The sequence below is a fragment of the Syzygium oleosum genome, unplaced genomic scaffold (genome assembly GCF_021117445.2).
Source record: "Syzygium oleosum isolate NSW1041296 unplaced genomic scaffold, Sole_v2.1 Sole_v2.12, whole genome shotgun sequence".
Taxonomy (NCBI): Eukaryota; Viridiplantae; Streptophyta; class Magnoliopsida; order Myrtales; family Myrtaceae; genus Syzygium; species Syzygium oleosum.
In genome coordinates this window covers 5,996,056-6,008,068 of record NW_026607496.1, presented here as the reverse complement: position 1 = coordinate 6,008,068, position 12,013 = coordinate 5,996,056, and the positions used below count along the sequence as shown (strand labels likewise).

At 40.7% G+C, this 12,013-nt stretch overlaps 1 protein-coding gene across 1 annotated transcript; it reads right to left on the bottom strand.

Annotated features, from left to right (window-relative positions):
* Window positions 1–946: 946 nt before the first annotated feature.
* Window positions 947–1,692, bottom strand: LOC115672342 (copper transporter 4). Its single transcript, XM_030594134.2, has one exon. The coding sequence runs from the start codon at window positions 1,597–1,599 to the stop codon at window positions 1,198–1,200; it is 402 nt and encodes a 133-aa protein (XP_030449994.1). The 5' UTR covers window positions 1,600–1,692; the 3' UTR covers window positions 947–1,197.
* Window positions 1,693–12,013: the final 10,321 nt, after the last annotated feature.

Below are 12,013 nucleotides of genomic sequence, written 5' to 3'. Positions count from 1 at the left end.
AGCTAAAAAAAGTAATAGCACTCAAGTGAATATCGTATGAAAGTTATGACATTTATGGTATTTTTATTCCTTGTCAAAGGGCCTGATTTAGAGATGTTTCGATAGGAAATGGCCGGAGTTGACCCCTTGTAATGGTGCCATATGAAAATTTTGGACGAGAATTTCATATATTTGGAGTCATAAGGAAGCGACGGATCCATTCTTCCCCGCGCATATATTGTAGATGGCCAAGAAAAGGGTTGGAATGTCTAAAAAATGAGAGCAAATAGAAAAAAAAATATGGAGTGATGTAATAAATTGCAACTGGATACATTGCGGTTAGTAGGCCACATTGAAAAATCGAAGAAAATTCGACACTAACTTTACAAATCAAATTTAAATGTATCGATTTCGTATCTTTGGAAATGATGTGCAACGTGCAAGTGATGTATGTAGCGACGAACGAGGGACAGTTTTAGCGATTGTCTCACGTGCATATCCTCAGACCCTTCATGGGCCGCAAGTCTATCAAAGGAGTTTCGGCTAAGAGATGCACACAAACACTCCATCTAGAGTATTTTCACTTCTTTGTGCATTTCATTTCTTTGTAAATTCCTTTCAATTTATTTTAATTTCAGCGCCCTTCGATTTCCTCGCAATTTACATTTTGTTGCACTTAGATTCGCAGATCCATCACTTCATTCAAACCCTACTCGCACGTTTTGCATTCGAGCGTGGATCCACGGAGGGATTTCGGTTGCTCTCCAATCATCTAAAGTTGGTTTGCGTAGGCGCACGTCGGTTTTCGTCATCACCTCTTTCGACATGCCGCATATTGGTTTTCAACGACAATATGATACAAGGAAATTCAATTTTGACTCTTTCTTGAAATGCATAACGACGTCATCAAAAGCTAAACAATGGGGGTATAATACAGGAGCTAAAGAAAATTTTAGCCTCTTCCAAATTAATTAAGAGGAAAAGAATGATCTGAAAATTTATTTGGTAAATAGTGTGGCCAACAGAACCAACTACATTAATAGTGTAGACCTTCTCGAAATATATCTTATTCCATCTCATGCTATCCCTAACAACAAAAGGCCCTTCAGACTAGTCGGGGCCGGTTATTCATCGCATCATCTCAGCCATACGGCTTAAAAGAATCAAATATGGGCAAGATCAGCTGGTTTCTTACCCGAACCCGACCCGTTGTCACGCTCATCGAACAGCCCTACTTCGGAAAATCATGTAACCCACTGCGTGCCCACCGACTGCGGCCAAGGATATGCCGCCATTGTACGACACAACCGCAAGCATCACCATGTAGCTCACCGCCATACGCACCATGTAGAGCCCGGTCTTCAAAAGGCAAGCCCCGACTTTGGTCGCACCTGGCTTGGCGAACTCGAAGCCAAGGAGGAATTCGATGAGGAAAGCTAGGCAGAAGACAAAGATGATGGCCAATGCGTACATGGCGGGGTGGTTCCCGGGCCAGTGGTCGAAGAGGATGACGGTGTTGTGTCCCCAGTAGAAGCTCATGCGCGTCGCCATCAACCGGTTTGTGTGATGGAAGTGAGTGCTGTTGAGCTCGCTGTTATGCGACGGTATTGTGTCCGCCATATCTGTTTCTGCGACTGAGTTCTATTGCTCTTGGAGGTGAGGAAGCAATGTTGAGCATGGTGGTTTTAAAACCACTAGGACATATGGACAGACAGTGTGGGATTCTCACCATGTCTTCCCTTAGATTGTGTTCGCCTTCTTTTGCTTTTTTGCTTTTGTGAAATTCTTTTTCTTTTAGTTTTTTGTAACGGTTAGAAAATTCAATCCTAAAAATGAACCCGGTAACTTTTATAACTGTTTACACCAAAAAATGACCAATTTTTAGTTATTATTGACATGTGATAAACTTAATTGATGAGAGCGGAGTATGGTAATTTATGAACAAAATTATCGACAACTTGATAAATCGACAGCTTAAAGGAATCAACAAAAAGTGGAGTCAACAATGGAGTCAACAATTTTGGATGCAACTGTAAAAAATTATCTGTCAATGTAGTGGAATAAAGCCACTATTAAGATAATGGAGTAGAAGAAACTGTTAAGGCAGCGGAGTCAATGTAAATGTCCATTTAACCATTTGTAACCTCTGTTAATAACCCCATTTTGTAAACTTCGTTTGTAACCTCCGTTGATAGTCGTCGATTATAGGCTTTAAATAACCACATCGCACTCTTCAAAGGCCCACCGCGCACAAACAAATAAACATGCTATCTTTCAATTCCTGCACTACGGGTTATAGTTTCCAAATTTGCGTCTTCGATTAAATCCGGTATGTTTTTTAGCTATAATTTCCAGATCCGCATCGTTGATTAAATTTCGACTTATATCCTTGTTGTAGTTCCGGGGTGTCTCGTCGCTAATTAAATTCCGGCATTGTATTTTTACGCTTTCAGGATTTGTCGTCGATTCAAATCCGGCATAATTTGTGTACGTTCGGTTTCGTTTAAAGTGAAGTTATCGATTCTCATGTCTACTTGTGATATTTCATGTCCAGTATTGCCACAGAAACTATCTCCTCTAATAAAAACCGAATAAATACTTTCGGTAAAACGTATTTTGTCTTGGAGTCGAATTCTGGTGAAACACTAACAAAATATTAAATCATGCATTTATCGAAGCGGAAGAAATTAACTTTAAATCTTTTCATATTCTTTATTGGTCCTTTCAATTATATTACAAAAACATTCAAATGTTGAAACACGTCTTCATTTGATATTTAAATCAACTGATAACGATCTCACAAAATTTTACATACAGTAAGAGACGGGCAAGCGGTACACGAAAATGATTTCCCGCTATCACTAATCCACGTTGAGCTACGTGCACTTATCTTAAAAGAATGGTAAAAGGCTAGCTAAATCTTGATAGGAGAGATTGTTTGCTTTTGATGATGTAAGAGTATGGAGTTTGTATGCTCTGTGCCTAATCCATACCCAAGTTTTTTTTTGTTGAAATTCTCGACCTCCACACTTTGTAAAAAAGAAAAAAAAAAGAGACCAATTTGGGTGCTTTCGGAGGACATGTTTTTGTCACTCCAGGAATGATCTTTGTTTGTCTGGACCCTTTGAAAGATTGAGAGGATCCCCTTTTCTGGAATACAACAGATTATGTCGGGAGGTGTTCGAATTGCGTAAGGGAATGGACATGTGTTTTTCCTCTTTTTGGTTTTGAGTTTATATGTTTTTCATGTCTTATAAATGTGTGTGACGAGTCATATGCAAGCGATTCCGTTGGAGGAGACAGGTATAAAGTTTGACACTTTAGCTTTAGTTCTGCCGAGACAGCATTCTAATTCCACAATTTCCGAATGAACCTTTTGTCCTGTTTTCGCGTTTCTTTCCCTTTCATCAGATAGCTCCATCTCTTAAGATGGCGATTGATGATCAACTGAAGGCATCATTGTAACGTTGGAAATTTCGTAATAATATGTATGTAAAGTTAGAAGTTTTCCATGTTCGAAAATGATAATTAGATAATAAAGCTAAGTATTATTTAAGTTAGTATTCGTGCGAACGCGTAGAAATCGTTGTTGGACCATAAATTGCGAGGCGCGGATTTGGGAATGTAATCGTTCCGAGCTCGACGTGTTTTAAAAATTTTAAACGTTGTTGTGTACGTTGGTAGTAGTGCGGTATAAATTAATTTACCATTAGTGGGTAATATTATTGGCTAATTTTTGGTTAAGTAGTGTTAACCATTTTATTATTTGCTAATTTGCCGTTAGGGGGTGGGGGGGGGGGGGGGGGGGAAGATATTCTCACAAAATATCTCTTCAGGACTCTTCTTCTCACGTAGCCCTTGAAGGCGCAAACTTGGCCACATGCCACTTGTCCCCTTAAGCCAACTTCTGTTCTAGTTAGACACCTAGCCTACGAAATCATTTTCCTTGGCCACTACTCCTTCATATTAAGCCCTTGATTTCTTATACCTGGCCATGATGGAAAGAGGAGGTGCCACCTGTGAGTGCAATGTATTTATCCACCTCAACGTCTACCCCTCTGTCCGTGATGGAAAGAGGAGGTGCCACCTGTGAGTGCAATGTATTTATCCATCTCAACGTCTACCCCTCTGTCTCATTTTATCTGGGTAAACACCGAAGGAAATTTTTTCCTCAAACTGTAACACCCTTCTTCACTTTCTACTTTCACCATCACCCGATCCAAAATCTATGGAAGAGTTTTAACCTTTGGGTGTTCAGATTTTTGCATAAGGTAAGTAAAGACTCTAGAGTTAAGCTAGTTAAATCTACTTGACACTTTTTAACTTGGTTGCTTGAGAAATGCTATTTTGAGAAATGCTATTATGATGTGTGATAATAGTGAAGATATGGTGATGGTTGGATATGCTTTGCTGGTTCTGTACATGTTCGAATGGATGTGTTTTGTTTCCTTAAAGTGTATTGAAAATCGGTAAGTATAATGGTCAAGTCTGAACGTGTAAATGTTATCTTTGAGATAATTGTTGAATTCTTCTTGTTGGTTTTATGTATCTTTAAAAGGGTAGAAAATCGTTTTACTCAAAGTGGAGTATATTAGGTAAGTGTAAATGATGATTCTGTTTACTTCTGAGCTGAACAAATTTTAACCTCAAATTCTGATTCAATTTTACTTCTAAGTTGAATAGATTTTATATTCAAATTCTGATTCTGTTTACTTCTGAGCTTTTAACCTTAAATTCTGATTCTGCTTACTTTTGAGCTGAGCAGATTTTTGCCTCAAATTCTGGTTCTGGTTATTTTTAAAACTACGTAGACTTTACGGTCAGAATCTGGACATGTCTACTTTTAAAACTGCACATACTTTATTTGCAAAGTCAGAACGTATTTATTTCTGAACCCGAGTAGACTTTATTTTCAAAATCTGAACGTATTTATTTCTGAATCCGAATAGACTTTATTTTCAAAGTCTGAACGTACGTATTTCTGAACCCGAGTAGACTTTATTTTCAAAGTCTGAATAAATATATTTTCTAAACCGAGGGAGTTTTATCTCAAAATCTGGATATGTGTACTTTCTGAACTTGAGTAGACTTTAGCCTTTTGAGTCTGAGCCTGCATTGCTTCGTACTTATTTGCTTGAATGATGTATTTTAATACTTGAAAGGACACGTGATGTAAAGCAGGTGAGTATATAAATGCAAATACTTGGTTGTCATGGCTTCTATGAGAATAATATAAATTCCGTCGCCCATATAGTGGTGTGTGATGATGCCCCGTGTGTCGAGATGCCTCTGGGAGTGTTTTAGGATGCCTCGGGAGTCAAGATGCCCCATTGGTCGGGATGCCCCAGAGGGTGTTCCGGGATGCCCCGGAGTTGGGATGTCCCGGGAGTGTTCGAGAGGATGAAGTAATGAACTTAAGGCATGAGCATGAATGTTTTGCATCATATGCTTGCGTTTGTGTGAAAGTATTGTGAAATGTTGAGTTGCTAAGATTTTGTGGCACATCCAGACGGAAAATGTATAACATGCATTCAAGTTCTATGCATACTGTTTGTTATGCATGCATGTTGTTTATGTCAGGTGAAGTGGTAAGCTGATTTTCTTAACTTAAAACTAGAGATTTCATTTACTGGGCCTCGGCTTATCTCATTATTTTTCAGACATGTAGGATGGATGTTCCTCAGCTTCTACGTTTTGGAGTTTCTATATATCATGAAGCTGTCTATGAAAATGTGTTTGTGCCTGAGTCTGAAGCAGTATATACTAAGTGTAACGTTATTGTCTGGGTTGATGTGGGTTTTATTTAGTGGGTTCCTTATCGGTTCGTTGCTTGGTACTCTAATCTCGACGGAGAGTTAGTTGGCCCGTTGAAGGGCTTCGACATAGATGATGGTGGTTCCGTAGCGGAGGGCGAAGTTATCGATCCATGACTTCATCAGACTTTTGGTTAGACAGACTTTTGGAGTATAATCTAGTATGGAGATAGGCAATCACGACCGACCCAGACTTTTGTTTTTGTACTTATTTGATGTTGTGTCTGGGCTTGTAAATCTGACAAGGGTTAGAAATAAGAAGCAAAAGTATTTTTTTACTAAACTTGTGTGGTATTCATGTTTAATACTTGTTCAGACTTTAACTTCCGCTTGCCAAATTATTAATAATATTAAATGACACGTGTCGCGCGTGATGTTCGTGGGGCGTCACAGTCTGTTTGGTATTACAGCAGGTTTTACCCATGGAGTGACAAGGTGCGCTTAGAATTTGGGGTAGTAGACTTAATTTACACCACACGAGTGTAGAAAATCAAGTCCATGTGCTTGCTCTTGATTGATTTTGTGCTCCGAGTAACTTTTGTTACTCATTAGTTAATGGCTAAGTTAAGCAATACGTGTAGGTATTGCAAGATGAGTTCGGTTAGCAACGCAGAAAAGGATCCTCAGTTGGAAGGAATCCTTCAAGTGCTTGCCAATATCGGAAGCCTAGTGAAGAAGCAGGAATTACAACGAGTTGCCTCTAGCTCGGGAAATGGCGAACGTCGTTTGCAAAGTCTGATCGAGCAATTTTTGAAGCTGAAACCACCACGGTTCGCTAGAACTAGAAATCCTGAAGAGGCAGAATCGTGGATCGACGGGATAGAGAAGATATTCAATCTGCTAGATTGTAATGACATTGACAAAATAGCCCTAGCAAAATATCAACTCCAAGAAAATGCCAAACACCGGTGGAAGGCATCCAAGGAAACTGTGTTTCCAACTGGCACTAATGGAACTTGGAGCGTTTTTTTCAAGGCATTTTTAGGGAAATATTTCTCGGATTGTGCCCGGGATAAGAAGGTGATGGAGTTTATGCAACTGAAATAGAATGATCTTACTATGGACCAGTATGAAGCCAAGTTTGCAGAACTTTCAAGGTTCGCCCCCAGGTTGGTTGAAGACAAGGAAGACAAAGCTAAGAGATTTCAGGATGGCTTGAGATCAAATATCAGAAGTAAGCTAGTGCCCTTGAATCTGAAATATTAGAATAAGTTGTACGAACGCACACAACTTGTGGAAAAGGATTTGGCAGAGTTAGTAGAGACAACATTGACTTTCCAGGCACGACCTAATCGTCAAACTTTTCAACCTAATTTTCGTCGTGACAAGAGACGCATGCAAACTGGAAAGCGGCCATTTGTTTCAAATAAAAGGAACAATGTTGGAGGTTTTGGATTCACGCGGAACAACCGATTGGCGATGCATATGCAGTCTCCTAATGATGTCTGTCGCACTTGTGGCAAACGACATTGAGGTACACCATGCTTAGTTTTAAGGGAATGTTATTGGTGTGGACAGCGAGGTCACATATTAGGAGAGTGTCCAGTGATGAAGTAACAACGTATCACACCTCCACAGCAACCGCAACAGTCATCACAAAACAAGATCCCGCAACAAGAAAATTTCCAAAGGCCACTAGCTCAAGGTTGAGTTTATACAGTCACACAGGAGGAAGCTAAAGCCTCCAAGACATAGCAGGTATCATTTCCGTATGCAACGAGAATGCTTATGAATTATTTGATATGGGTACCACACATTCATTTATATCGGCACGATTCGTGAAAATTGATTGAATTAAGTCCTAGACCACTCGAAATATCCCTTTGTATTTCTACACTGCTAAGAGATACAATTATGTCCATGCTGAAATGTAAAGACTGTAAGATCACTATAAGTAGACATGATCAAATAGTAGACTCGATCATATTGACTATGTACGACTTCAATGTTATTGTGGGAATGGATTGACTTCGTAAGCAACGAGCCAATGTGGATTACTATAGGAAGGAAATTCAGTTTAACCCACCGGACCAACCTAGTTTTGAATTCTCTGGGAATGTAGTGAATCTATCTGTGATGCTTATTTTCGCACTTGAAATGTAGCAACTTTTGAATGATGATTGTCAAGGATATCTAATGGTGATAAGTGATCAGAAAAGGAGTTAAAGGTGCAATTGCAGAAATTGCTTGATAGAAGATTTATTAGACCAAGTGATTCACCTTGGGGTATACTGGTGTTGTTTGTGAAGAAAAAAGACGGACCGTTATGTTTATGTTTTGACTATAGACAATTGTAGATTATTTGATAAGTTATGATTTTTGGAATCTGAGAGTTAATTTTTGGAGATACAAGGATGTTAGTATTGGTTAATTTGCATCGTGGCAATGATGGATTTTAGAGGTATTAAGTTTGAATTTTAAGCTCTTATGGTGAGTGATGATCTTTTGGGTGTTTAGGGGGAAAGAACACTAGAACTGCCAAAACTTGTGTACGGCCTTACTTTAGTGCCAAAAGTTTCCGTTGGATCACTTAAATGCCAAACTTTTTGAAAAACAATCACTTAAGTGCCAATTCCGATTAGTTTGGTCGGAAATCCGACGTGGCATTTTTTTTGTAATTTCTGAAGCCGATGTGGCTTGCCGGAGGTTTAGTCAGTATGTACACTTTAAAACGACGTAATTTAGCATGTACACTTCGATTTTTAAATATTTTTTCTGATTTGTTTCTTTTTTTCCTTTTTTTTTTTGTTCTTTCTTCTTCTTCTACCTTTGGCCGGTAACCGAACATCGCCGGTCGCCTAGCCTCACCCGAACGAGGTCGCCGTTGCCTGCCACAGGCGAGGGTCGGCCTCGCCTCGCCAGATCTGGGCTGGGTGAGGCGTCCCTCAAAAGCCACAGGCGAGGGTGGGCGAGCCCCTACGAGAGCTACCCGCAGCCCTCGCAGGGTTCGCCTGTGGCGGGCAACGGCAGCCTTGTCTGGGAGAGGCTAGGTGGCTGGCTATGGCTGGTGGCTGATGTTCGGTCACCGACCAAAGGTAGAAGAAGAAGAAAGAAAAGAAAAAAAGAAAAGAAGGAAAAAAGAAACAAATCAGAAAAAATATTTAAAAATCAAAATATACACATGGAAATACCACATAGATTGATTTTTTTATTAAAAAAAACCTAACTCAGATTAAAATTTTAATTATAAAAATCACGTATTAATTTGGCCGGAATTTCTCGCCGTTGGCACTTAAATAATCGCTTTTTCTCTGATTTGACACTTAAGTGATCCAACGAAAACTTTTGGCACTAAAGTGAGCGCCGTACATAAGTTTTAGCACTTCTAGTGTTCTTCCCTCGGTATTTAGATGTTATTCGCAAAGAAAGTCTAAGAATAAAATGGAGGAGTTTTGATTATTGGTTGAATTAGATGGATTAGTTAAGACATGATCTATAGAGAGTAAGTTACGATTTTGAAAACTAAGTTACGATCGATTGAGTTAGGTTGTGATCTCCTATTGGAAAAGGGGAATCTATATTGAAAGTCTTGATGTATTGCATCAAGATACTTAGTTTGAAAAGTGCTGATCTTGGAAGTTATAAGCTTGAATTGTCACATGTGGTGTAATTTCACTTGTGGTTTGTAGGTTGAGGTGATAGGCATAATCTTTATGATTGTAGAATGCAACTTGACTTTAAACAGTTTTGAGGAATTAGAGAACATGGATTATACCCTCTTCAAAGGAAAAGAGATGGATTCTTAAGATGGGATCTTAGAAGTGATAAGTTTGAATGATGATTCTCGAGGTTTAGAACTTGAGGAACATTGAATGGAATATAGGTAAGTTCTTATCTTTGAGCGAACTAAGGAGTTAAAGTTATTCAATTAGGTGTTGATCATTTAAGTGATAATATTCACGTTAACATTTGTGGAATTGAGGACGACCTCTTATTTTGATAATTTGGAAGATGATAGTCACTCATGTCTAAGAGATGATCTTTCAAATAGCGATCAAAGACAAGTTCTTGTTTTGGTGGAATCAAACTCCATAGAGGCAATCATAGTCAATTGCTTGGGAGATAGTGAGTTTGAAACTCGAAGAAGTGGATCCTTTTCTAAGTACTATGATTGGAAGTATCTTAGTCATTGATTTAATACTCTGATTTCATGAATCTCCAATTGGATGGAGAGATATTCTTAGGTTATGTCTTAATTAAGATGATAGGAATCTTGATAGATTCGTTGATAGTTCTTGAAGGTTCAGATTATACTTGATGTGAAAGATGCCATACTTTGGCGTTTGGTATATTATAGGTTAGAGCGAAGGCGAATAAGGTGGTGAATATGATGATTTGGGAATGGAATTTGCTTAGGGAGATTTCCGATTATGACTTTAGGGTAGATGTAAGTAACTGGACGAGTGTGATGGCTGCATTTAGGATTGAACCGGAGATTATGTAAAGGATTAGAATAATACAGCAATCAGATCCTGAGATTACAAGGGTTCGCAAAGAAGCAGTAGAAGGTAGAAAGATTGGATTTTCAAGGGCAAAAGTACACTAGAAGTGCCATAACTTGTGTACGGCGATCACTTTGGTGCCATAATTTTTTTTCGAATCACTTTGGTGCCAAGTCGGAGGAAAATCGATCACTTTAGTGACTCCGGCCAAAAAGCTGACCTGGCATTTATATTAAAAAAAATGGTCTGACTCGTACACGGTGGAAATTACGTGGCTTTTTTCGAATTTTTTAATTTAAAAAAAAAAAGTTGCAGCAGCGGCGAGGGAGCCCTCGCCGCTGCTGCCGCCAACCCACCACCGCTGGGAAGGGCTGGCGGTGGTGGGCGCAGTGGTCGGTGAGGGTCGCCCCTGGCCGGGGCCCGGCGACCCTCGCCGAGCCCGGGAGGCCGGATCCGGCGTCCTCGCCGAGCCCGGCGAGGCCGGATCCGGCGAGAGACCTCGCCGTCGCTGGGTCGCGACGGCGAGGCGCGGCGCCGTCGCGACCAAGGCGACGGCGAGGTCGGCCTCGCCTTCGTCCGGCGAGGTTTGGCCTCGCCTCGTCCGGCGAGGCGAGACCTCGCCGTCGTGACCCGGCGACGGCGAGGTCCGGCCTTGCCTTTGCTAGGCGAGGCGATACCTCACCGTCGCCTGGGTCGCGACGGCGAGGTCTCACCTCGCCGGATCCGGCCCTCGCTGGGCTCGGCGAGGGTCGCTGGGCCCCGGCCAGGGGCTGGCGACCCTCGCCGACCACTGCGCCCATCACCGCCGGCCCTTCCCGGTTGTGGTGGGTTGGCGGCAGTAGCGGCGAGGGCTCCCTCGCCGTTGCTGCAGGTTTTTTTTTTTTTAATAATTTAAATTTTTTTAAAAAAAAGTACACGTCAGCGGGCTAAACGGCGTTGTTTTTTATTTTTAATGCTGACTGGACCTCTCCGGCGAGCCGTGTTAGCGCCACATCGGATTTCCGGCGAGCCACGTCAGCATTGGCACTAAAGTGATTGATTTTCAAAAAAGTTGGCACCAAAGTGATCCAAAAAAAAGTTATGGCACCAAAGTGATTGCCGTACACAAGTTATGGCACTTCTAGTGTACTTTTGCCAATTTTCAAGTATCAGAGGATGGAATAGTAAGGTTTCATGGACGTCTTTACGTACCTAAAGAGGAAGGACTTAGGAACGAGATGTTGTCAGAAGCACATCGAAGCAATTATAGTGTACATCCGAGAAATATGAAAATGTATCACAACCTCTGCCAACACTATTAGTGAAATGGAATGAATGTTGATATTGCCAAACATGTCCGGAGATGTGTGACATGTCAACAGGTGAAAGCAGAACATCGTAAACCGGGTGGAATGTTGAAACCGTTAGAAATACCTGAGTGGAAATGGGAGCACGTGATGATGGACTTTGTCCAAGGTTTGCCAAGGACATCAAAAAGCCACAATTCCATCTGGGTGATAGAGGATTGTCCGACTAAGTCTGCTTATCATCTGCTTGTGTTTGTGTGAAAGTATTATGAAATGTTGAGTTGCTAAGATTTTGTGGCACATCCAAATGGAAAATGTATAACATGCATTCAAGTTCTATGCATATTGTTTGTTATGCATGCATGTTGTTTATGCCAGGTGAAGTGGTAAGTCGATTTTCCTAACTTAAAACTAGAGATTCATTTTTAGAGCCTCGGCTCATCCCATTATTTTTCAGACATGTAGGATGGATGTTCCTCAGCTTCTACGTTTT

What these genes read in the sequence shown, in the direction of transcription:
- LOC115672342 (XM_030594134.2), bottom strand. Translation starts at nt 1,599, where the DNA reads ATGGCGGACACAATACCGTCGCATAACAGCGAGCTCAACAGCACTCAC.